Here is a 26,158-nt window from a genome sequence, read left to right on the forward strand (position 1 = left end):
TTTCTGTCCTTGCTTCAAAAACCTTCATATGTTTACATTATTGAAGCAAATAGCTGCGTCTTGCTTCTCTTTTGTAACAACTTTTTTTTTAAAAAAAAAATCCTTCATTGTTATTCTCACTGGTAAAATATAACTGTATTTCCAGAATACATAATGGACCATTAGTTTTTTTTTTTAATGTGTTAACTTCTGAACTTTACAGTAAAAATTAAAAGGAATTTCTTGTAGAAAGTCTCATGGAATGTGTATTTTATAGAGTTGAGCTTGGTTTATATTAATATGAAGTGAAAAATTCTTTGAACAAACCAGAGAATGTGTGCCATTCAAAATTTCAAAGTGCAAGTGAGTATTTGTGAGACTCTTATTTCAAGGCAACTGGCCAACATTTTGCTAGAAACTCTGTGTAGTCCAAACACGGCAGGTAGGTTTGCTTTAGCTTGGATCTGTGCCCATCCAAAATTCAGAATCCACAATGTTCCATGTCAGGCAACCTGAGAGAGGTGATTCTTCCATCCATTCCCCTGGAGATTTAATTTTGAAGAACTTCTGCATCGAGCCCAGAAACGATAAGTGTGCCTGCTCTCGTAATTTTGCAGGAAACAAGGGGAAATAGAAGTCCCTAGTGCACTAGAGTACCTAAAAAATAGAAATTGGGACTGTCCCCTGTCTTCTGGACTCAGCACCACTGACATAAGACAGTACTCAGGCAGAATTGCTGTCTGCTGAACCCCTCTGTGACTCCAAGATAATCTGTTTCCTTTCCTCTCACAAGTCTCCATCTGCAGGTGGTTGACATAACTGGTAGATTCTGTAAAAAGGTGACAAAGAAGTTGGTGTTACAAAAAGATCCTTAAGGATAATGTGGCAGACTAAAGTAAACCAAATTGTTTTAAAACAGACAACTCAATGTCTTGCCCTCCAGACCTTAATACACCTGTAACTTTCATACATTCAGTCTAGCTGGTGAGGAATTAGGATGCAGTCCACAATATCTGAAGACAATCTACTTATTTGTTTACTTATTTTATTTATCACTGGACTTATGAGGTTGTACAACTCAACAACATGACTTTGTGGGGTGTACAACCACAAAAAGCAAAGTATAAACCTAAAAAGAACCACATAACTTTAAAATGTACACAATATATATACACATAAAACATAGACTGTAAATTGGTGACCTACACCATAATAAATCAAGAGGTGATTCCATTCAAGTGACCCCCAAATGCCAGGGGCAAAAGTCAGGTTCCGTTTGGGACAGGGGTGTGCTAAATTACTTCCATCAAAGGAATAGATAATTACAAGTAAACTCAAATTCACCTGTGAAATGTAAAAATTCATTTGAATGCTTTTTTCCCTCTGGAATGCTCAGTGATATGAATATGCAAAACTTAATTCATGTTGATTAGGTCATTGGACTATTTTGTCCTCTATTGTTTCATCAGCTGCCTAGTAGTTAGGAGCATGTTTTTCTGATTTCAGCTATACCAAAGGGTGCTTTTTGAAAAGGCAACTGAACTTTCTTTGGTTTTCCTTGAAAGCGTTTCGCTCCTCAGCCAAGGAGTTTCTTCAGTTCAGTTCAGAACTGAACTTTTTCAAAAAGCACTTTTGGGACAACCATGACCTGATGACTGGGAATCTCCATAGACGTTTACTTCGACTATATTTTGCATGCAAAATACTACTTTGCCTTTGAGATATAGCCAATGTCTGCTATGACTTGCTAACAGATAATAGCAAAATGGGCTGAAAAAGTATATTGAAAATTCAGACAAAATACAAAAAAGAAAAGTGAATGTTGTCAGCATCTTCGGAGTGATAACACAAGCCAGCTTCTCAGCTTTGGTAGTTATGGTGGTGTACTTAAAAAGTTTGCAATTTCTTTTCTTTTTCTAATAATGTTATTGACATTTTTTAATAGGCATAGTAAAAATAAATACAAATTAAAATAAAAGATTAAAGAAAAAGTTTTAAAAATTCAAGAGAAGGAAAGAAAAAGAGAAAAAAAGGAAGAAGAAACAAAGATACTACGGTAATAAAGAAACGACTTTCAATCTTCAGCATACTGAGCACTAACTAATAAAACTTTTCACCCTCTTTTAAAATTACAAACAAAAAACCCTCTCCTTCCTATAACGTAACTTGTATTTATATATGCAATTCAGAAATCTTCATCTGTTTAGTCCTAGTTCAGAAATAGCCATTAGAAGTTACCACTCATTTAGAATAGAATAGAATAACAGAATTGGAAGGGACCTTCGAGGTCCTCCAGTCCAACCCCCTGCTTAGGCAGGAAACCCTACACCACTTCAGACAAATGGCTATCCAACATCCTCTTAAAAACTTCCAGTGTTGGAGCATTCACAACTTCTGGAGGCAAGTTGTTCCACCGATCAACTGTTCTAACTGTCAGGAAATTTCTCCTTAGTTCTAGGTTGCTTCTCTCCTTGATTAGTTTCCACCCATTACTTCTTGTCCTACCCTCAGGTGAATAATTTCAAACAAGATTATTTATCCCTGATCAAACAGTCCAATTTTATGTTCCTTTCTTCTGCATTTAATAATTCTGGCTTTTAAATCATCCCAGTGGTGCCTCAGGATTTGTTCTTTCATCAATACTTTGCATTCCAAAAGTTTTTTTCAGATTCTTTAAAAGAGCCATATGTTGGCACAGTAGTTAGAATGCAATATTGCAGGTTAACTCTGCTCACTGCCAGGAGTTCAAACCTGGTTGGCTCAAGGTTGATTCAGCCTTCCATGCTTCCGAGGTCAGTAAAATGAGGATCCAGATTGGAATGGTATATAAGTCTAAGTGCTACTGCTATTGAACCTAGCTACCTACCGGGGTGCAGATTGCGGCATCTGATCCATCACTTTCAGGTTTTTTGCAGAGATTTCAACTCTTGGTCCCTATAAAGAAAAACATACAAAAATAGTTATGAATGGCTCTGGAGAAACACCAAAGTAGAAATATGCTATTTCCATTTGAAAAATCTATTCATAGCCATAAAGCAGTTCTGGAAAGGAGGGAGCTCGCAAAATAGTCTTCTGTGCTTACATAAGATGAAAGTCTTCAGTATGTTTTACAGCTGCTAGTGAGAGAGTGACAATACCATAGCACACTGACAAGTGTCCAGAGTGTGTACATGAGGATATTCTGCACACTGCACTTCTCTCTTGAGACCAAGGATGGGCAACTTGTGGTTTTTCAGATGTTGCTTCCCTGTCACTTTGCAAAATCCCTATCAGCAGGGCCAATAATGAAGGACACTCAAAACTGTAATTTGCTAGCATCTAGGAAATCAAAACCTTTCTGTCTTGCTTAAAGCGAGACAGGTTTGTAAATAGTTATCATAAGCATGTCATTTTTATTACCTCTACTATCATTAAATGATGTAGATACTCTGCACATAAAAATTCTGTGTAGTGCATACAAATATACATATTCAGTGTCCCATTTGGAAATTTATGGTTGCTAATATTACTTATTGAATGCTTCATTAATACTCACTTGCTTTCTCATTATGTCTGTTGCCTGCATAATACACTTGGGCAAGAGTCCATGACTTCGAGCCAATATTGCTGCTTGTTCCAATGACACACAAAGTGTGCTCCTAATAGTGTAACAACAAAGAGCATTACATTCAGAAAGTCAACACTTTGTCAGAAAAGCTGATTTATCCCCATCCATGGATATCTATAAACTTTAGCTGCCACCAGCCCCACTCCTCCCAGAGCATCCTTCAAAACATGTCACCAAATTATACATTATGATTGTCATAGGGGTAAAATGATTGAATATTACATTTATGCATTTATTAAATATTATATAGTTTTAATTATCACATTTCCATGAAATTCTATTACCTTTGGGTTTGCTACAGTCCCTACCAATTCTTTGCCCTGGTCCCAGTCATTCTATCTTGCTCTTGCCTACTTTAGGGAATGCAACCCTAAGGATACCACAGAAAGACCAAGTGTGGGACATGGACTAAAAAACTTTCCCCATGCTGCTCTACAATTTTTTCCTGCAAAAAAGTAAAGGTTTCCCAATCAGTCATGTCCGACTCGAAGGCATGGTGCTCATCTCCATTTCTTAGCCAAGGGAGTCAGCATTGTCCGAAGACAATTTCCATGGTCATGCGGCCAGCAAGCCTAAATGCCAAAGGTGCACAGAATGCTGTTCCCACCAAAGCGGTACCTATTCATTTACTTGCACTTTGCATGCTTTCAAATTGCTAGGTGGACAGGAGCTGGGGTAGGTAATTGGAGCTCATCCCATTGCACAGAGCTCGGGTCTCGAGCCCAGGCTGTCAGCTCTCCAGCTGAAGAGCTCAGTGTCTTTAACCATTGAGCCATCGCGCCCCCACATTTTCCTGCAAGTTTATTCAAAGGCATGGGACGGATGTCTAAGAAGAACTTAGAAGATACGGATAGGAATATAGCCAGGGATGAAATCCAGCAGGTTCTGACAAGTTCTGGAAAAACGGTAGTGGAAATTTTGAGCAGTTTGGAGAACTGGCAAATACTACCTCTTGCTGGCCCCAGAGTGGGGTGGGACTGGGGATTTTGCAGTATCCTTCCCATGGAGTGCGGTGGGAATGGAGATTTTGCAGTATCCTTCCCTTGCCACGCCCACAGAACCGGTAGTAAAAAAAATTGGATTTCACCACTGAATATAACTAATGTTTGCACTTCATTCTTGATCCCACTCCTTTCTGAATTCTCACCTTTGCATCCCGGTGCCACACATTACAACCTGGCAGGCTCCAAGACGGTAGCAGAATTCAGACGATATAGGCAGCAGTCCAGCCCCTGCTACATAATTACTAGAGTACCCAGACTGATTGCCTTTTGTGCTGATGAAAGATTTCATTAATCTGCAAAGCTCCTGCATTGCATTGATGGGCCGAATCAGCTGCAAAAGAACAGAAAACCAGTCTCAGTACAACTTAAGTCCTTTTCCTTTCTGAAAGCCATATCCTTGAGATCCCTTAAGACAATAACTATTCAGCATTACTTCAGCATTTTGTGCCTTCAAGTGATGCTTAGCAACTAAGTAAAAAGTCTGTGCAATTCTAGGAGTTTCTAAATTAGAATACAAGACAGTTTTATGATTGTAGTCATGTTTTAGACTGTGAATTCGAGTCCTGCCTTAGGCACAAAGCCAGCTGGGTGACCTTGGGCCAGTCACTCTCTCTCAGCCCTAGGAAACTGGCAACAGCAAATCATGTCCAAAATCCTGCCAGGAAAACTGAAAGAACTAATCCAGGTAGTTGCCGGGAGTCAAAATTGACTCAAAGGCACAAAATAAATAAATGAATAGAATAGAACAGGGGTCTCCAACCTTGGCAACTTTAAGACTAGTGGACTTCAACTCCCAGAATTGGAAGTTGAAGTCCACCAGACTCAAAGTTGCCAAGGTTGGAGACCCCTGAAATAGAACACAGATGCTAGCCTATTGAAAATTGAGACTATATAGAAAGTTATGCTGGAAGTCTTCCCATTTAATGGAAGAGAAAGCAGCCATAGGAGAAAATAGTGAATTGAATGAATATTTATGGTTTAGGGCAGGGGTCTGCAACCTGTGGCTCTGGAGCCATATGTGGCTCTTTCATCCCTCTGCTGCAGCTCCTTGTTGCTCAAAATATGCATCACAACCGCCGGCACGTGATTTATTGAGCTTTTCGACCCATCTTTTTTTTTCAGAGTTCAAAATGTTTTTGTTGCATGCAGAAATAAAAACTTGTTTTCTTTGTAGCAGTTCATTGATATCATAAATGCAACACACTATAGGTTTTTTTATACATAGCATAAAGGTAAAAAATGATATATGCAGTGCTATCTTCATTTTAGGTGTCAAAAGGGTTTTGTGGCTCCCGGTGTTTTCTTTTCTGTGGGAAACGGTCCAAATGGCTCTTTGAGTATTTAAGGTTGCCGATTCCTGGTTTAGGGAATGAATTGAATCTTTGTCTGTGCAAATCCTAATTATTCTTTAAACCTGAGTTTAGATCTGGGAAGTGGTGGGGGGGGAAACCTGCATTCGTAAAAAGTTTGGAATCTCTAGATCTCCTTTATGGTGGTGAACTACAACTCAAAAGGGAAAACCAGATCAGGATTATGAAGTGAAAACTGGAAGAACATTTTACTCATGCAGTAGAAAAAACAGCTAGGCCAGAAGTGACCTTGGAACTTCAGTAGCTTGACATTCCTGACATTCGCTTTTTTATCTATACACTTATGTATGAAGAAAAGTGAAGGACAATTGGAAAAACATTATTTCACTATTTTGCATTGGGTGAAAACATTGGTTATGCTGGCTTCCTTCATCCAATCACCTTTCAAATACAGCAGGGATCAGTTCTGGAATCCTGCTTTAACTAATAATGAGGTCTGGTTTGACCACTTTCATAGAATAGGTTAAGCGTGATCTCTTTCCTTCTGTGACTGTTAGAACAGGGGTCGGCAACCTTAAACACTCAAAGAGCCACAAAGGTCCTAACCAGAAGCCCCTGTTCAATTCTGGAACCGACCGGGAGTCCGGTTCCCCCATCATAGTCTCCAGCTAGTGCGGCATCCTTTTTCCTCTGCTGACCAGAAGTCTGGTTCCCCCCACCATAGAGTTCCCTCCTAGCATGGCGTCCTTTTTCCTCTGCCTGTCCTAACTGAAAGCCCTATCAATTGTGGAGCCGACCAGCAACAGGGAGCCACAGCAGAGGGATGAGCCACATGCCAAGGGTTGCTGACTCCTGGGTTAAAAGCACCAACAGTTGAAGTAGCAGCCTCTCCCAGTTCCCACTTTGCCAAACATCTGAATACATGGGCAGAAGGTTGAATTTTGAATATACCTGATGAATTTTCACAGCTGTGGTGTTTGAATCTGTAGGCAAGTTAGATCGTTCCAGGTAAAATGTCCTGAAATTAAACAATAATTAGCTTGTGATTATGTAATTTTAAGCACTCCTATAAAGTATTTTAATTTCCAAAAGGAAACAATTACTACATGTGTCTATGGAGATTTTCATTCATCCAGGTCATTGTCCCAAAGGTGCTTTTTCAAGAGGCAACTGGACTTTCTTGTTTTTCTTTGAAGACATTTTGCTCTCATCCAAGAATAATAATAATAAAAAAAAAACCTAATTTTTGGATGAGAAGTGAAACATCTAAAAAAAAACCAAAAACCAAAACAAGAAAATCTAGTTGCTTCTTGAAAAAGCACCTTTGGGACTACAGGCCACACATGGGCTAGCTATACTTAGATATGGTCCAAAAAAAATAAAATAAAAAAAATGACAAATTAAAAATTAGACAGATTTCCAATTCCAATTCTTCTACAATTATGAGAGTCCCATGCAAATTCCTATTGATCCTTTGATCGCCTTCTCTCTTATGTATTATTAACATTCAAAATAAAACTTGAAAAGAATTCCAATTTGTATGAATTCAACTGAAAGAGTCAATTTCTAGTAGTACAATAAAGCTTCCTATCTTCACTAATGGACCTGCCAAGGGCCAGGGTAACAAAAAGGGATGCACTTTTTAAGAATGATTTTGATTCAGTTGCTAAGACTATTTACAATCAGATTTTTTTAATGCTATAGTACCTGAGCTTGTGATAATACTGTTGCACCTTCTCAAGAGAATAGGAATTGATTTGATGCTGAAGCTCCTCCTGAGGTGACCCATTTGGTAGGACTTGGCCGTCCAGATTTTCAAGGACTGTAAATATTTTAATGAAAAGTTTAAAGCAAGTTTTAACAATTATCATATGTTTGTATCTATTATTACCATTATTCTACAATAAGAAGGGGGGAACCCTTTTGAATAAACTTGGATCTATTTATTGATTAAATTTGTATGCTGCCCATCCCACTATTGAGCTACACTTATCCATCTCATCTTGTAAATCTATCTTATTCTGCTTAATCTTGCCAAGAAGAGTGGATGTGTGAGGTTAAAAAAAAAAGAATGCTTACTCATGCTGTGTGTGTGGGGGGGGGGAAGGACTTCATACTTGTCATGACATCCTAGCATACATAGTTGAACACATCGATGATGTGAATTGTATAGTTCTTTACATCATGATGCAAGTAATGCAAATGACAAAGCTTGTATCATTTACAAGAGGATGTCATGATGAACATGATGTCACTGTGGATCAATCTATGTGTGCTTGTGATGAAATGAAGTCTTGGAAAAATGTAAGAACAACACACTGAATTTATTAACAAATTACCATCCTTTTCCTTATATATCTTGCCCCTGTGGAAGTAGGCTCTTCTAGCTTACACTGACATGAAAATAAGTAAACAAATAAGCTAACTAATGCACCTCTTTCTCAGAATTGGACAACTCGCGGCATCCAACTTGCCATTGTCAACTTATCATGGCCAATTCACCACAGCCAACTCACCACGGTCAACCTGCCACAAGACAACTTGCTGCGAGACAATTCAACAATTCAATCTAATTATTTAAAATTGTTAAAAAGTTATTTTAATTTCTATTATTCACATTTCATTTTCCCCTCCTTTGGCATCCTTTCTTTAATGATTCTATTCCACTTTTTTTTAGTGGAAACTCTCATCCTGTGGCAAGTTGGCTGCAGTGAGTTGGTCATGAAGAGTTGGCCATGGCAAGTTGTCGTAGACCCCCTCCTTTTTGCTCCTCTGAAGATATATACATATATATGTCATGATAACAATATTATGGGATCACCAGCCTGGTTGTACCCAATTTTTTTTATAGTCAATTGTGAGGGTTTAAGGAAAAACTGCTGTGTGTATAAATTGGTGAGAGCATTCTGAGAATTTAAAACTAAAAATGGCTGCAAAAAATTATCCTGCCTATTCAAGAGGTTCCAAATAATTGTTGAAATTATGTCCATTGTGCAGATTGCAAATATTGCTCCTATACGATTAAAAATGAGTCTACAATCATTATTTAAACTTTCAACAGCAGGTCCAATGATCCAATCATTCATTCCATTAAATCTGTAGAAAATACTTTCTTAGTATCTACTTTCTATCTGCCTTGATTTGGCTTAAAAATGTGAAATTATTTGTCTATGTAACATCCATTAACTTGACCTTCATTTCGACTGTGTGAGGAGCTCAAGATAAATAAATGAATGAAAGAATGAAAAAGATTTCTCTTGTACCTTTTGTAAAGAGCACTGCGTGCAGTTTCAGACTTCCTCCATTCTGAAACCGGGTAGGTAGTTTAGAAAAGTAATAACTATCCAAGAATAAGGTCACTTTCAAAACTTGCCGATTTCCCTCCACGTGATAAAAGACATGAGTATCTGGAGGAATCAAGGAAAAAGACATCACAAAATGCGGGGGAAACAGCAACACAAGATAACTGACATGAGGAAACTGCAGGAATGAAACCCACTCATAGATTTTTGTCTTTGGGGGTGGGGGATGACATTGCTCTTAATCAGGGATGTGCAACCTGTTGAATTAAGAGTTGCAAAAGGTACGTCTTAGAAGAGGTTTTTGCAGCTTCCATTGAGATTCCAGTCTCTGTGAACTTAGACAATAGAGGGCATTATTTTACTGTTCGAACAAATACAGAGTCACAGGAAAAATTCAAGGGAGTCCATGGATCTAGTGACTGAACTTACTTGCTACAAAACACTCATCCAGTTGCTTGAAATAAAAGGCAACCTTATCCAGCTCTGAAAGGGTGGCCTGGATGTCTTCCAGCATGATTCGCTCTTCTTTCTAAGGGAGGAAGAAATAGGATAGAAATAGATGAATAGATTGCAAGAAGGGACAGATTCAGGTAGTTCTTGATTTATGACCAGTCACTAAATGCACTAAAAAAAAAAGAAGCTATTTATGCCTGCCCCTTAAAGTTATGACTGCAGATGTGCAGCAGTTATGTGATCACATTTCAAATGCTTACAGCCTCCAATGCTCACATGACCACAATTTACTACTTCTGCTGTTTTCTGGCAGAAAATAGCAAAAAAATGTCCAGTGAATACACTGAATTACCTTAACAACCATGTGGTTCACTTAACAACCATATGTTTTGTTTAACAATCATCGTAAAAATGATCATAAAATTGAGTCTGATCACACAGTGCCTCAATTTAGGACTGTAGTAACTTATGATTGAAATCCAGAGTTTTATTGTAGTCATAAGTACACAAAACATTCTCTTCATAAGAACTGGAATTATAAAAAGGAGAATAGATGCCTTCCCCAAACCAGGAATCAAAGGCTGGTTGTGACTGTGATTAAAACCATATCTAAATTCTTCATTCCCTGAAATTTACTGGTGTTTTTTTTTTTATGTGAGCTTGCATCTCTACCATTGTCCACCATATGTCTCATATCTTTAACACACATTGTCCATCACATCTCATATCTTTCTCATATGGGTTTTCGTAAGATATATTAAAAATTTGTGAGCAGCAAGAACTTGAACTTTCCGTTCAAGAAAATTGCTGCTATACAGTATATGTATTTGGTTCATGTTTCAAATACATTCAGTGCAATGCCAAGATACAGTTTCTCACCAGCAGAGGACAGAATACTTCAACACTTCGCACAATTAGTTATCATTTACAGCTAATACTCTTTGTAGCACTAATATGTAGCTAATGTTAAAAAAAGATAGCAATAAATGTTGCTATTACAGTACTTTTCTTGCTTTTATCTTGTCCTTTACGAGAAGCCAAGGAGATAAAATTCTTGCACATGTAATATAGTTATGCAGAACACAGAATATGGCGAGGTACAGCTTGTCATTTAAAGGGACAGAAAAGATTGAATAGATGAATTTGTTGTACTATTTGATGAATTAAAATGTTGGTCTGCTTATTCAGTATTGTCTGCAATGAATGCTAGTAGCAATCAGAAATATCTTACCTGACAGATTTTATTCTTGCATGCAAAGCATGCTCTCAAGCAATGAACTGCACTTCATTATTTTTTTCTTAATTATTAAAAGAATAAATAAATAAATAAATAAATAAATAAATAAATAAATAGATAGATAGAATAAATGTGACGCTGTCAGAGAGTGCCTTCCACAACAAACAAGGCCAGTTTCTGTCTTCTTATATGTATTAAGATAATATGTACATAGCTAGACTCCTTAGATCTCTTCACATTATTGCCCAAAGTAGCTTCTCTTACGTCAGAAGTATCAAACTCAAGGCCCGGGGTATCTGACCCACGGGGTACTTAGATCTGGCCCACAGGGCCGCCCTGGTAACAGCGAAGGACTGGCCCACGGTGCTTCTGCCAGCAAAAACAGGGTCCCGAGCTCCGTTTTCAGCTGCCATGGCCTCCTGCAACCCTCTGCCAGTGAAAATGGAGCTAGGGAGGGAGGTGCAGAGCACTCAGGCCACCACAGGTGCCCCCAACAGGAGTGACGTCAAGCTGGCCACACCCACCCTGGCCATGCCCCCCCAGGGTCAAACACAACCCTGATGCAGCCCTCAATGAAAAGAGCCTTGATAGTACAGTGGTTTAGTGCACCCTGTTATTAACACAGCTGCCTGCAATTTCTGCTGGTTCGAACCTCTCCAAGGCTCAAGGTTGACTCAGCCTTCCATCCTTTCTAAGGTAGGTGAAATGAGGACCCAGTTTGTGAGGGCAATAAGCTGACTTTGTATAAAATATACAAAAGAATGAAGGCTATTGCTTAACGCATTGTAAGCCACCCTGAGTCTCCAGAGAAGGGCGGCATATAAATCAAATTAAAAAAAAAAAAATGAAATCAAGTTTGACACCCCTGTCCTATGCTGTGTCAACTCTCAAAACGACTTTAGCTGAAGCCATATCCTTTTTACTTCATTTCTTACTCACCATAAATATGGGGGGAGGGGGAACTATGGGGTATGGGATAATTTCCTGCCAGGTGCCAGACATAACAGCAATGAGGCCCGTGGGAATCAAGGTCATCTCAATGAGAGCTCGTAACGGCCAGAAAGAGTATCTGAGTAGCCTGCGATCTACTTGGTTGGTCAATGTGACCAGTGACACTAGGGAGGTAAGTGATATCTATTTATTTTATTATACTGAAAATGCAGGAAATATTTAGAGTTGGATTCACATATGAACGTATGTAGGATGTACCCAATAAAATGGATTTTTGAGAAAAGCTACAGCCTCAGAATCCTGACTTGATTGGGACCATTACTCAGAACAGTGGCACGTTGCCATGTAGGAAAAGTTTGGCTGCATGGTTCACCAAGGCTGAAAGGGTGCTACCACGCAATGGGTCACACTCACTAGGTTGAGATTTTGCACGTATATCCCAGCTACACCAGAAACCAGGCTGGGAAAGTGTGAATGGGGTTTGAAATGCAAATGCTACCACACTGCAAACAAAAGCAGTTTTATTTCCCCCAGCCTTTGCAAATATATTTAGGTCAGAAGATGAGTAATGAAAGAACTGCCTGGTTCCTTATTTTGGTTTTCTGTGTTTGAGGAAATGGTATTCTAGCCTTACCACACTGGGAGACAGCAAAGACTGGTAGTTGAGCAACACTCCTGTGGCTGCTATCTGCTCCAGCCATTTTTTACTGGCTTCCCGACTGCTTTCTTCATACTCTCCGTTGTTATTGTATCGATAGTTGAGTGCTCCCAATAACTGCTCTGAAAATGTGCAAACGGCTGCTACCAGGGCCTGGCAGAAAATTACATCTCGTCTCACTTGCAGTTCTGTATCTGGAAGAGGAAAGAGAGACAAGAATTGGGATCAGTAGGCTAGGGCTACTGCATGTGTGGTTGGGATTCATGCCTCAAGAGTGGTTCTGGCTTTTCTTATTCAGGGCAGCTCATATGACACTGATGATATTTAGGGAAAGATGCTCACCTGCCCCCCGAGTGTTTATTCCCCCCTCATCACCCCAGAGGAACACAGTTTTTTTCACAAGACCACCAAGACGATTAGGATGTATAGAGGTGTCCACATTTATCACTAATTCTGAAAATAATGGTTTAATACAGTGGTTCTCAATCTTTTTTTCCACCACAGACCCCTTTTAAATAACTTTTGTGGCCACGGATCACGGCCGTGCCCCCCCTCCAAGACTCAACTCAAGATTTAAATCATAACATTTCTTCAAGCCTTCATGGATCATCGGATTGAGGTTGAGAACCACCGGTTAATCCCTGAAATGGAAAATATTCCTCAAACTGCATGTCTGTCTCTTAACGCTGTTCAGGTGGTCCGCTGCAATGGGCATCAAGGAGCTGCTTAGACCACAGGCCATGAGGGAGATGACAAGGAATTGAATTCATAGGCGATATAGAGTCTCCTAGCAAGAAGGATGAACGGAAGCTTGGGAAAAGTTCTCTGCAACAGAAGACAAGTCAGGAGCAAGCAAAAAGCTGCCTTACCTGTGCATTTCAACAAAGCCAACAGGAGCTGATTCTTTCCATCTAGAAAAGAAAAATAAAGTAGCATTTAATCATATCTTCCTTAACTGAAATGACAAGGCATGCTCAGTATCTTATTGATAGATGCTGGAGCTGAAGCACAGTTGGAAAGAGAACACTGTAATCAAATATAGATAAACTGTACTCTATACTCAAACCAGTGGTGGGTTGCTCCCGGTTCTGTCCGGTTCTATAGAACCAGTAGTAAAACTGGCAGGAGGCTCCGCCCACCTGCCATGATGTCATCATGGGTGATCTGCACATGCGCAGAAGCGCGTTCACTCCCGCTGCAAACTGGTAGTAAAGGTAAGTAGAACCCACCCCTGAGTCAAACCCATAATGAAAGTCCTGGAAACCATAAACTAGTAATGTCTAGAGACTGCAAAGACTCTGATACCACCAGAATCCATAAAATTTACAGATGAAAGGGCCACAGCTCTGTGGTAGAATCCATTTCTGGAATTAGCAAATACTAATGAATATGAATATTTAATTCCAGGCGTTTTCAGGTAGAGCAGGTGTTGCACGAGGAGCAGGGAAACCTAGTTTTAGACTTCTATTAGTCACATACTCATTGAGTATGCTCTCTTTAAGTCTAAAGAACTGTAGTTTGAACTGTAGTTTTGTACTAGGCTTAGACATAAGTGAATAACAAACAAACAAAATACTTATATGTTTTATGTCTTTGTTTGAATGTTTTGTTTTTCTTTTTTTTTTCTATTTTTTTTTCTTATTTCTGTTTTGTTTGTAAAAAACCTCAATAAAGTTTCTATAAAAAAAAAAAAAAATGCTAAAATTAATTCCCATGCCAACTGAATAAGAAATAATATTGAAATAGATTATGGCAACTTCCTATGTTTTCTGTTCCTAAGATTCAATCTACCTTCATATTCTAGTTACGAAGATCTTAACAGCAATTTTCCATTATTTATTCAGTTACTCAACTCCTTCCAATCCCAACCTTTCTCTACTACTTTCTTTATAATATGGAAATTTTAACCGCTTTTTTCCAGCTTTCCATTCACAAACCTTCCACATATTTCTGAATGGTATCAACAAGATTTTTAATGCGAAGTGGGAGGTTCCAGGGATCTTCCTGTATGCTGATCTGAATCTTGTTCCTGCTCCGAATAGTGGTTTCTTCTTTCTGCTTAAATTCTGCAGAACAAGAAAATATTTCAGTTCTGACAATAATACAATACCAAAGTGGTTCAGAACAGCAGCCAATTACATCCTGTGCCTATCTCTGCTAAGCTTATTTCTTTGTAAAGAAAATAACACTCATCAGTTTTGATAATATTTTATTGAACTTAATAAATATTATCAAGTAATTAAATAGCATAAATCCAAGATACATAGGGAAAAATATAGAAAATACTAAAAAAAAAACAGAAAAGAGACAGGGTCTGTACACACACAAATTTATGATATATATTACCATATTAAACTCTATTGCTATTGAGATAAACTATAAAATCTATCCAAATTTGAATGCCTCTGATATTTCATTATTTTAACTTTGTAATTTTTTCTAATATACCTACTGCAGAGGCCTTCTAGAATAATCTTTGTTGTTATATTATCTATACACCCACCCACTTCATGGTCTGTCTAAAAACCTCTGGGAGGAGGTTTCAAAGTATCCAATGCAGGACTATTAGATTCCATAACAGCTTTGTTCCTTATGCCATCTGTCTTGTAAACTCGCAGGATTCTTTTTTTCCCCACCATGTATATGTATACTTCCAAACTAGACTATGATGTTTCTCTGTGTCATATATGTATGTATATGTGGGTATATGTATAATGGTTATCTTTTGAGAGCTGAATGCAGCAAAATTTCATTTTAATGTATGCTGATTAGTGTACATTTAAAGTGACAATGAAGTTGCTATGCTATGCTATGCTATGCTATGCTATGCTATGCTATGCTATGCTATGCTATGCTATGCTATGCTATGCTATGCTATGCTATGCTATGCTATGCTATGCTATGCTATGCTATGCTATGCTATGCTATGAATCATTACATAGATCATTATATTATCTAGACCAGGGGTGTCAAACTCAAGGTCCTGGGCCAGATCCGGCCCGTGGGGTGCTTAGATCTGGCCCACGTGGCTGCCTTGGAAACAGTGAAGGACTGGCCCACAGGTGCCTCTACCACCAAAAATGGAGCTCAGGAGGGTTGTGTGCATCCCTCTCAAGCTCTGTTTTTGCTGGCAGTGTTGCAGGGGGCCATTGTAGCCAAAAACAGACCTTGAGAGCCCGTTTTTGCTGGCAGAGCACTTGGGCCACCACAGGCGCCCCTGACACGAGTGACGTTGAGCTGGCCATGCCTTAGCCATACCCATCCCGGCCCCCCCTGGTCAAACACAACTCTGATGCAGCCCTCAATGAAATTGAGTTTGACACCCCTGATCTAGACATACTCAATTGCTCAACATAGATTACATTATCTATACTGAACAATTATTATTTTACTTGCCAAAATTAAACAAGTTCCTTATTTTTAAGCTTGAGTTTTGGTCAGATCACAAGAACACAAAAGCAGAACCAACTTAATGCAGAGGACAGCAGTCTTCAAAAACCTGAAGAAGGATCAAACCATTACCATCCTCCCAGCAGACAAAGCCCAAACCAGAGTTACCATGGACTGAACTTCCAATTACTTTTCCAAATATTGGAGAGGTTGTCCAAAAAATGTCTCTTTGGTTTCTGATGATCATGCAATAAAACTACTTTCTAATATAAAACTTTTGGTAGGACAGACACCATTTACTACACAAGAACCAACTGTTTAAATCTATCTAATGAACTTAAAGCTATTGAAGATTTGTTAATTTTACTAATTTGTACAATATTAAATAATTTCCTGATGGGGTAGATAGATATATTTCAATATGGAATAAACTTGGAATGATGTATATGAATCATTTTACTTATAACACTTTTAAACAATTAGCTAATACTTTAGTATAGAGCTTATAGACTTTATTAAGAAGTAAAATGGGTTGGTAAGATGCCCTTTCACTTTTGAGGGTTTTTACCCAGTTTAAGAATTAGAATCAACTTGGGGTGTTTTAAAAACTCTGGTAAGTTTTTTTGTGGTAAGTTTAAAAACTCTGGTAAGTTTTTTCCTGTTAAGTTTGGTATTATTATGGTAGTATCTCATACAAGATAAAAGTAGACATTCCGATATTAAGACCTCTTTAAATCATTTGTAAAATCCCCTGATATTCCATCAGGACCTGAAGTTTTTTTTATTTTTAATTTTTTTAAAGACTTCGTAGATTTCTGATGTAGAGAAAGGTATTCTATATGTTCTATGGCGTCTGGAGCTCGTTCTGGGAATGCTAATCCATTTAAAAATAATTTTCTAGTAGATATGGATTATCGGAGGAATATAGTTAGTGAAAAGAAAATTGAATTATTTGCTTATAACTTCAGTTTTAGTCATTATTCGGCCACTGCTGTCTTTAACGGTGCTGTTTTTTTTCTTAACTTTTTTTTTTAGTTTATTTGCCAGCATTGTAGAATTGTTATTATTGTCTTTGTAATATCTTTGCTTAGCATAATTAATTTGAGAGGAGATTTTGTCAGTCTTCAAACCATGTAACTCTCTCATTTTACTTTCCAGTTGTGTATAAATATTGACTTATTCAGTTCTCCTATAATTGGCTAGTATACTGTTAATTTCTGGCTAAAGTTTAGTTTCCTTTTGTGTGATATTTTTTTTAAACATGCTCATCTGGTTTATACATTCTCCTCTTAATATTGCCTTCACCTTCTTGGTATTTCATTATTATTATTATTATTATTTAAAAAATCAAAGTTTGAACTAATCATTGCTTTGCTGGTACACTGTACAATAAAATAGGTTTAAAATTATAAATCCCCATCCAAATGCTAACCAGACCGGACTCTGCTTAGCATTTTTCAGCTAGGCCCTACCACTGGCTGTGAAGAAATGGTGGTGGTGATGGGGAATAACATTCACATCATCACTAGTTTGATCATTCAGGAGGATGAGGCAATGTTTCTGAAAAGCAACCTCTGAAGCAAAACCAAATAAATAAATGCACACTGCAATTTGCCATTTGTAAACAGCAAGCTCAACTGAGGAATGACTGTTGTGTTGCCCCCGCTTTCCCAGCATGGACATAATACAGATAGCTCTGAAAATGATTGAGTCAAATTAATATATAGGAGGAGAGGAAGAGAGAGAGAGAGATAACCAGACAGACAGACTAGACATCAGAGAAATTATCTGTCTTTTAACAATTGACAGGGAATGGAGAAATTATATCATGCTATTTAAGAAACACCAATTTTCCTGAGCCAGGCAAGATTACCTTGCAAAGTGTGATCTATTGGGAAATGTTTGGTTTCTTCAAAAGCTTTACTTATTACTGGTCCTTTGAGAAGGACATTGATAGCATCCACCTGCAAAGAAGCACATTTACTCAGTCTTTAATATTCTTCTGGCCTTTTTGAAGAGAAAATCCTATTTGCAAAAAAAAAAAAAAAAAATCCCTCTAGTAATTACATTTTATCTATTGTACTTTTATTGAAAAGCAACCTGGAGCAGATTAAAAGTACTGAGTTTCTGGTCTGAAAATGAGAAAACAGTAGCAGGAATATTGCTTCCAGCAAAGCTATTATTAATGAAGACTGGGACAGCAATAGGATGTGAAGTATTAGTAGAAACTAATACTTATTAACTGTCTATGTATACCCCCAAAAAGCAAGCCAAGAACTATTAATTTAGAGAGAGATGAAATTTGCTGCATGTCCTACATGATTACATTTTTAAAATCTAAATTAGAAGATGTGATTATTCAATGCTTATATTCTATTTTCTTTCCTAAGAAACCCCAAAATAGCCAACTATGCTATTAAAAAAATCAAAATGAAGTATAATAAAATAGACTTCTCTAATCAATCAATAACTTTATTAATTACTAATAGAGAATAAATTATTACTATTTCAGTTAAAATCTAAAGTAAAGGTTTAAATGTTAAACATTCTAACATCATTCAATTTAGTAAAACAACAACAACAATCAATCATGCATTAATATTACATTACACGTGAGATATTAGTAACTGAGTACAAAATTGACTTGCATAGGAGGAATCCAATTTTACAGTTCAATTTCTGCAAATACTCCAACAAGGCACATCCAGGCTAGAAACTGGGAGACTGTGAATTCTAGTCCTGGCTTAGGCATGAAAGCAGACTATGTGACTTTGGGTCAGTCACTCACTCTCAGCTCAACTTACCTCACAAGATTGTTGTTGTGGGGGAAATGGGAGGAGGAAGGAGTATTTAGGTTTGTTTGCTGCCTTGAGTTCTTTTTAAAAATGATAAAGGCAGGATAATATAATATATCTATATCTATCTATCTATCTATCTATCTATCTATCTGTCTGAACTTTTCATCACTTCTGGAGTATTTATATAAATATATATAGAGAGAGAGTTCTAGGAAGAGTCAGTCTAGTACAGGGGTGTCAAACTCATGTCATCACGGTGGTGTCACGTGACGTATCGGAACTTTTTTCTCCTTCGCTAAACTGGGCATGATCAGCACGGGACGCATCCGACGGGCCAGGAGTTTGACAGCCCTGGTCTAGTATCCTATTTAATTATTGGCTGATAACTTTTTAGCTTAGATCTTACTTCCCTAGAATTCTCACCTGAATCATAAGAAGGCAAATACAGTTGATAAACAAACAAACAAACAATGGTTGGCAGAAATTAGCAAGTGAAAGATGGCTGGTTTAACTGACTTTAAAATGTTGATTAAGGTTGCCGTAGTTATTAGATACATAAATTAAAGGAAGTTTTTTCCTGAAGGCAAACATTAGGAAAAAATAGTGTTTTCATGCCAGGACTATGAAATTCCAAAGGAGTGACAACTAGTATTAGAAGCCATATGCTGCATTAAATAATGCTTGGTGCCTTGAATGACAGAATATCTAATCTAACCCTCCTTCAGAATCTGCCAATACAATCTCCATAACATTCATTGTACAACCATAAAAAGGTAAAATCTCTTTACCTGGTTAAAAAGATGCTCAAGGCAGCCATGAAGCTTGTCTTGTTTGTCTGACGGTATTCTCATATCACTGGGAAGTTCATCACCTAAGATGAAATAAATAAACTTTGATCTTTATTCGCATGCTGAACTTCACAAACACACACTGATCTTTAAATTTGCTCACATTTTTTCTTTCTCTTTCATCCTCTATACTTTTTTCCACTCCTTGTTCATTTCCCTTCATATTTCCATCTACCTATCCAATTTCTAGCTTTTGATGAATTCCTCAGCTTCCCCTGAATTCTTAGACGTGATCTTTTCCTTACAAAGCAAGTCTATTAGATTCATTTACTGAAAAGCAAAAAAACAATTGCATTTATTGGGAACATAATTTTTTGCCCCATTTCTAAAAATGTTTTTGGAACAAATTATGTGAGCTACAATAAGGAGACTTCATCAGATATCCTGCAATTAGTTGAAGCACCTATAATTAATAAGGCTGCTGAAACTCCTTTTCACAAGCTCTGGATAAATAATATGTGCCAAACTGAAGTGGCAAGATTCCTTGAAACTGATGGCATTGTTCATGTCATTTTGAGAAATAAAATACATAAAAATTATAGCAAGCAGTAGATCCTCAGTATGAGCCCTAAATGTGCTAATATGCCGACAGAGCATTTCCTTGGCAGCCTACATTAATTACATTTCTTTAATTCTTTACTTTTGTTTACTATTGAATCTGCTAACCAGGAATGACTGAAGTTATTATTGTACACATCTGGAAAATACTAGGATGGTGTATCATTTAATCCTTGTTGAAAACTTCTATATAGTATTTACTTACCTGATCCCATTTCATCACTGCCTAAGTAAGAGCTGTTACTCCGGACACTGGTATAGGAAAGGACTGAATCCCTATTGCTGTTACATTCACTGAAAAGAAAAACAAAGGGATATAATATATAGCTTGGGGAGATAAGAGAACATAGAGAGAACTCATTCATTTCTATTTTATCCATCTCCAAGAATTATGACTGGCCTTTAGTAATTTTTTTTAAATTGAACTTCCATCTTTCATATTTTTGTGTTCTACTGATGAAGATGCATTACAGAATTAATACATTACTCTTGATGAGAATGGCTAAACATGATAAAGATTCAATATTAAATCTGTCATGGTTCGTCATGAACTTTAGAAACCATGTCCTATAAGAACCAATTAATATAACCAACATGATATGAAACATGATATGAAAAGCCATTCATCTCTTGTTTATCTGAATGAAAATTCTTGCCATATGCAATGGGACTTACTTTTCAGTAATATATATTCCAAAAATATCAGAATAACAGAGTTGGAAAGGACCTTGGCAGTGGTGAAATCCAAATTTTTTTACTAGCGGGAGTGGGAGTGGCTTGGTGGGCGTGGTATGGCTTGGTGGGCATGGCAGGGGAAGGATACTGCAAAATCCCCATTCCTGGGAGAAGGATATTGCAAAATATCCATTCCCACCCCACTCTAGGGCCAGCTAGAGGTGGTATTTACCAGTTCTCCAAACTACTCAAAATTTCTGCTACCGGTTCTCCGAACTGCTCAAAATTTCCACTACCGGTTCTCCAGAACCTATCAGAACCTGCTGGATTTCACCCCTGGACCTTGGAGGTCTTCTAGTCCAACCTTCTGCTCAAGCAGGAGACCCTATACCATTCCAAACAAGTGGTGTCCAGTCTCTTCTCAAAAGCTTTCAATGATGGAGCACCCATAACTCAATCAGAAATCATTCTTCAAAAGAGAATAACTCTTTTAAAATAACTTTCCACATATAATGTTTCATTCCCCCAAACATCTCTTTCTCCCATTTCTAAACAGAATACAACATACAGGTAGAAAGAGCCAAAGATGTATACAAGAAATTAAGGGATATAATAATATACCCTTGTCAATACATTCTCTTCTTTACTCATTCTTGTAAACTTTAAATATTATTCTCCAATTTGAAAGCTATCAAAATATATTTAAGTTATTCTTGAACAGTTGTTCTGCAACAAGTATGTTTAACTGTTTATGTCTCAAGTATATTTTTCATTTCACTTTTATTTCTGTCCAAATCTGAAAGGTAATGTCCCCTTGAGGAATTTGCTTTGATCTCGGTAATATAGGACAGATTATTCTCAGTAATAGAAAGCATTAACCAAATCATGATGCAGAACTAAGAGCCATAAAACAATGAATAAAATCAAACTCATCGGTACTGACACATATTCATATTGCATTGAGCTTTAATGTGGAGGCACACTGCCAGTTAGGTAGTTTGCTGCTGTTTTGCAAAATATTCCTAGACTACCAAAACCAGGGATTTAAAGCATTAAAATGTGCTCATTTATTTGTGCAATGATCAGCTCTTAAGAGGAAATAAACACCATTAATTCCTATGACTAGGAATCTTGAGCTCATGACATCAATGGTTTAAATTTAGAAAGGAAAGGAAATAACATTTCACACTGAATTGCTATGGCCCACTCCATGTAATGTGCAGATGCAAAACACGTTAAAAATTTTCTATAAACTCCCACAGACATTGACAGCTCTTGGCTTCCACCTCAGAGTCATTTATGTTAGCTCTGGCTCACAGAAAGCAAAATTTCTCTTGCCAGCAGAAACATTCACTCCACCTGCATAGCCATGCTCATAACAAGTTTAAAAAGTGACCATGTTTGGGAACCTCTAAATTATGAAACAGATGTGAAAGCAATCTCAATTTGTAACTGCTATTCTACTCAGCCAAGAAGAACTATTGTGGTAAACTGCAATCATGGGATGTCCTTGCAAAAAAAGAAATACTGTACTATTTTACTCCTTGTGGCCTTTTTTCATTATCATTTATTTTTAAAATTGATTGGGGTTTTAATCTGTCTGGGCCAAATTATTTAATTCGATTTTAGTTCTGTTTTTTAAATTTTGTATGTATGTATTTTATTGTTGGCTGTTCACTGCCCTGAGTCCTTCGGGAGAAGGGTGGTATACAAATTAAATAAAAGTAAAGTAAAGTAAAATTGAAACATAAAACTGTATATATTATATAAAACAGTGTTTCTCAATGTTAACCATTTTAAGAGGTATGGAGTTCAACTTCCAGAATTCCCCAGGAACTCACACCTTTTAAAATGGCTGATGTTGACAAACACTGATATAAAACAACCCTTGGTGGCTAACAAACATACAAACAACAAAAACACTAGGTCACCAATAGCACTACAACAGTACCCTCTTAAGGAACAAAAAGAATGCTTGGCTCAGCTCCGTCACTTGATAGCTAAGAAAATAGACAAATGTTACTGGTCTTTTGGAAAGCAAGGAGAGTAGAGGCCCTTCGTTTCTCAGGGAGAGGCTGTTCCATGTGGGAGCCACAGCTATGAAAAAGGTTCACTTCCTAGTTCCCACCAGATGATAGCATTTAACAAAGGAGATCTGGAGCAAACTCACTCTAATACAGGGGTGTCAAACTCGCAGCCCGCGGGCCGGATGTGTCACATGCTGTCCCCGCCCGGTTTAGCAAAGGAGAAAAAAGTCCCAATACGTCACGTGACGACGCCGTGACGACACGAGTTTGACACTCCTGATCTAGTGGGATAGATAGAGGTCCTCAGGAAGAAGAGGTCCTTCAAATAATTTGGGCCTATGCTACGCAGGGCTTTAAAGATAATAACCGGCACCTTGAATGGTACCCTAAAAGAAACCAGGGGTGAGTGCAGCTCACACAACAGCAGTGTAACATGGGCAAGCTGCACAAAACATGCTGCATTTGGACCAATCTCCACGTAAAGGGAATTGCATTAGTACAAATAAAAAGTGACTAGGGCATGAGTTATACTGTAAGGCCTCCTGACCAAGGAAACTCAAATCCATGGCATCCATCCTGTGTAACTTTATTTCTTTGGATGTCAGACTGACCATAGTCCAGCTGGTCCTTTGCAAGCTTCTAAGAACTTGGTCTTGTGCCCGAACCTGGGGCCCCAGATGTGCGTCAGAGCCTGTTTCCTGGCTATGCTAATGATTGTTTTATCATTCCAACTGCTGTGGGTCTTATTTTTTATATACGGTGTATGCTTTATTTAATTTTTTTAAATATCTATTTTTATTGTGAGTCACCTAGAGTCATATATGTACGGTATATGAGAAAGACCCTGGCAGATGGAGTGAGGAGATGCTTCCTAGGGAACAGTCAGATGGGAGACTGGACAATAGACTCAGTTTCTTAGACTAGAAAGGAGATAGTGGGAGAATTGTACTTTCAAAATTGTAAGCTTTACAATGAAGTAGAATTATCTGGTCATGGTTCTTGTCTGGTCTATCAGACAAACTGACACGTATATGAGTTGGGTGGCAACGTAAATCAAATCAAATCAATCAATAAACTACCCACTGATTCTGCCCAGGGAGTGCTAAACCTGTTAGGAGTTAAACATGGCAATTCCTGCCATTCCCCAACTTTTCCCTTTCCACTACTATACCCATCATAAGACGGTGAGCTACGCACTGCCCCAAAGAAGAAACATTTTACCCAAGGAATACAATTTTGCACAAAACGTACATATTCTAGTTTGCAGGGATAGCTGCACGTTTAGAATTATTAGACTTTAAAGAGAAAAGCAACACCTTGCAGCAGAAAGCGAAAACTGTGACTAGGTGTCCTATGTAGCTTCTTTACTTGGTTGATCACAAGCTTGCTATTGCTATACATCTTAAAAGTCTTTGCAGCTGTCCTGTTTTGAAAGTTTCAACCCAGACGCCAACTATATAGTTCTACCTGCAAAAGACTCCTCATTGTAAAGTAGAACTTTTTTATATATTGTTAGATTTGAAGACATTTTTCTTCTCATCCAAGAAGCTTCTTCAGCTCTGATTGGATGGTGGGGAGTGGAATAATGTATATATATTATATATCCTTCCATTCCCCACCATCCAGTCAGAGCTGAAGAAGCTTCTTGGATGAGAAGAAAAACATCTTCAAAGAAACACAAGAAAATCCCGTTGCCTCTTGAAAAAGCACCTTTGGGACAACCATGACTTGGACAACTGAGAATCTCCATAGGCATTTAGATTTATATCCCACCTTTCCTCCAGCATCTCAAGGCATAATATATATATACAGGTGTGCAATCTGAGTTTGAAAAAGTTTTAAATGAATACATTTAGTACAGCCCTTATTCTCCCCCTAAGCAGGGCAGCAGCTATTTGAACTGTTGCATAAAAAGAAGGAAAAGAAAAAGGGCAGAATTGTGTGATGGTAGTAATGTATTCCAGAGATATGAAACAAGAACCCTCTGAAACTGAACAAGTGGACTTCTGGAAAGAAGGACATTTCAAGCCTACAATGTCTTTTTGTCTAGAGTTCTGAATTACAAAATGAAGAAACCTCTAAGAAGGCAGCTTTTTCCAAAGCAGTACATTTTCTTCTGTTCTACTCTGCTCATGCTTTGTATGACTCAGACTTTGTTCACAGAAAATGTAAAATACAAAATACCATTGCTACCATTTCTGGTTGTGAGGTTTTTTTTTCCCCCGAGCAGCAGGGCTGTGGTTCATTCTGTGTACTTCCAACTGTCTCAGACTGGTGCCTATCATTTTGAGTCATACAGCCCTTCTTGTGATTGACGTAATCATTATTTGAAAGTTCAATTAGTCTGTGTTTTCTGTGGATGATTGTGTTTGTACACATAAGACAACTAAATCACTGCTTCTGCAAACAACAGCTGCTGGGTTAGTTTTAGACTAAAAGACTTCTGGAAAACCCACAATAAGATTCTCTCCTTCCAGCTGTTTCACTTTGCTGGATAAAAGGGGGAAAATTCTTCCTCCTGACCTTACCTGACCTGCCTGAACCTTGAAACCAAGCTGTAAGTTGATCCTGTGACAGACATATGAACCATGTCTAATTATGGAGGACTTTGCAAAGGATACACTTAAATTCATGCCGTACCATCAACAATTACAGACTGGTCAAACATACCACAAATGTTCCATGCTGCTCTGTAAAACATTCAAGTCTCCATTCTATAGAAATAGTGTTCCTATAAATTTATATACTGAATAATAATATACACGATATTATTCTAGTAGTTGATTTTAGGCAATCAGTGCTTTTCGAGGAATTGACAAGACAGATATGCTTTTCTGCCTCAGGAGAATAGGACTAAAAAAAGTTCCTGAGAAAATCAAACTAACTTTGCCTAGGGATATTACATGCACTCTGTATCAGAAGAAATACTGCAGAGATTTAGAAGGATTATGAATATTGTGTAGAAAAAATTATATGTAATGATACATAAACTCTATAATATAGAAATTCACATCTGATGAAGTTAAAGAATAGTGAACCTTAAACCTCATCCTTTTTTTCTTTTGCTTATAGCTGGGGTCCCCAGTCTGGGCCACATAAGTGGTGGGCGAGTGCACGAGTGCATGAGAACGCAAAGCTCCATTTGTGTAAGCGGCGGATGTGTGTGTAAAACCATCCCTTTGGCCCCCACCCCGCCACCATCGCTAGTCCACAGAGCCAGAAAGTTTGGGGACCACTGACTTATAGAATATACATGAGGTATTCCTTTGTGTTCAAAACTTGGGCATATTTTATGTATGTATTGTATGTATGAATTCCTCCATGACAATAAGAGATATAGTAGAGGACAAAGGGACATTCT

At 37.8% G+C, this 26,158-nt stretch overlaps 1 protein-coding gene across 1 annotated transcript in view; it reads right to left on the reverse strand.

Moving 5' to 3' along the window:
- Positions 1-249: 249 nt before the first annotated feature.
- The window catches only part of PREX1 (phosphatidylinositol-3,4,5-trisphosphate dependent Rac exchange factor 1), a 252,963-nt gene continuing 227,054 nt past the window's right edge, over positions 250-26,158 (reverse strand). Inside the window, exons 27-40 of the mRNA XM_070940036.1 lie at positions 20,301-20,389; positions 19,478-19,560; positions 17,765-17,855; positions 14,439-14,567; positions 13,371-13,412; positions 12,478-12,695; positions 9,632-9,731; positions 9,164-9,307; positions 7,608-7,722; positions 6,852-6,918; positions 4,734-4,921; positions 3,515-3,617; positions 2,846-2,913; positions 250-808 (exon numbers count right to left, since the gene is read on the reverse strand). Of these exons, the coding sequence (XP_070796137.1) occupies positions 766-808; positions 2,846-2,913; positions 3,515-3,617; positions 4,734-4,921; positions 6,852-6,918; positions 7,608-7,722; positions 9,164-9,307; positions 9,632-9,731; positions 12,478-12,695; positions 13,371-13,412; positions 14,439-14,567; positions 17,765-17,855; positions 19,478-19,560; positions 20,301-20,389 (1,480 nt within the window). The 3' untranslated portion in view covers positions 250-765. The remainder of the gene's footprint in view (positions 809-2,845; positions 2,914-3,514; positions 3,618-4,733; positions 4,922-6,851; positions 6,919-7,607; positions 7,723-9,163; positions 9,308-9,631; positions 9,732-12,477; positions 12,696-13,370; positions 13,413-14,438; positions 14,568-17,764; positions 17,856-19,477; positions 19,561-20,300; positions 20,390-26,158) is intronic.

The sequence above is a fragment of the Pituophis catenifer genome, unplaced genomic scaffold (genome assembly GCF_029215685.1).
Source record: "Pituophis catenifer annectens isolate HBS135680 unplaced genomic scaffold, rPitCat1.0.hap2 SCAF_3, whole genome shotgun sequence".
Taxonomy (NCBI): Eukaryota; Metazoa; Chordata; class Lepidosauria; order Squamata; family Colubridae; genus Pituophis; species Pituophis catenifer.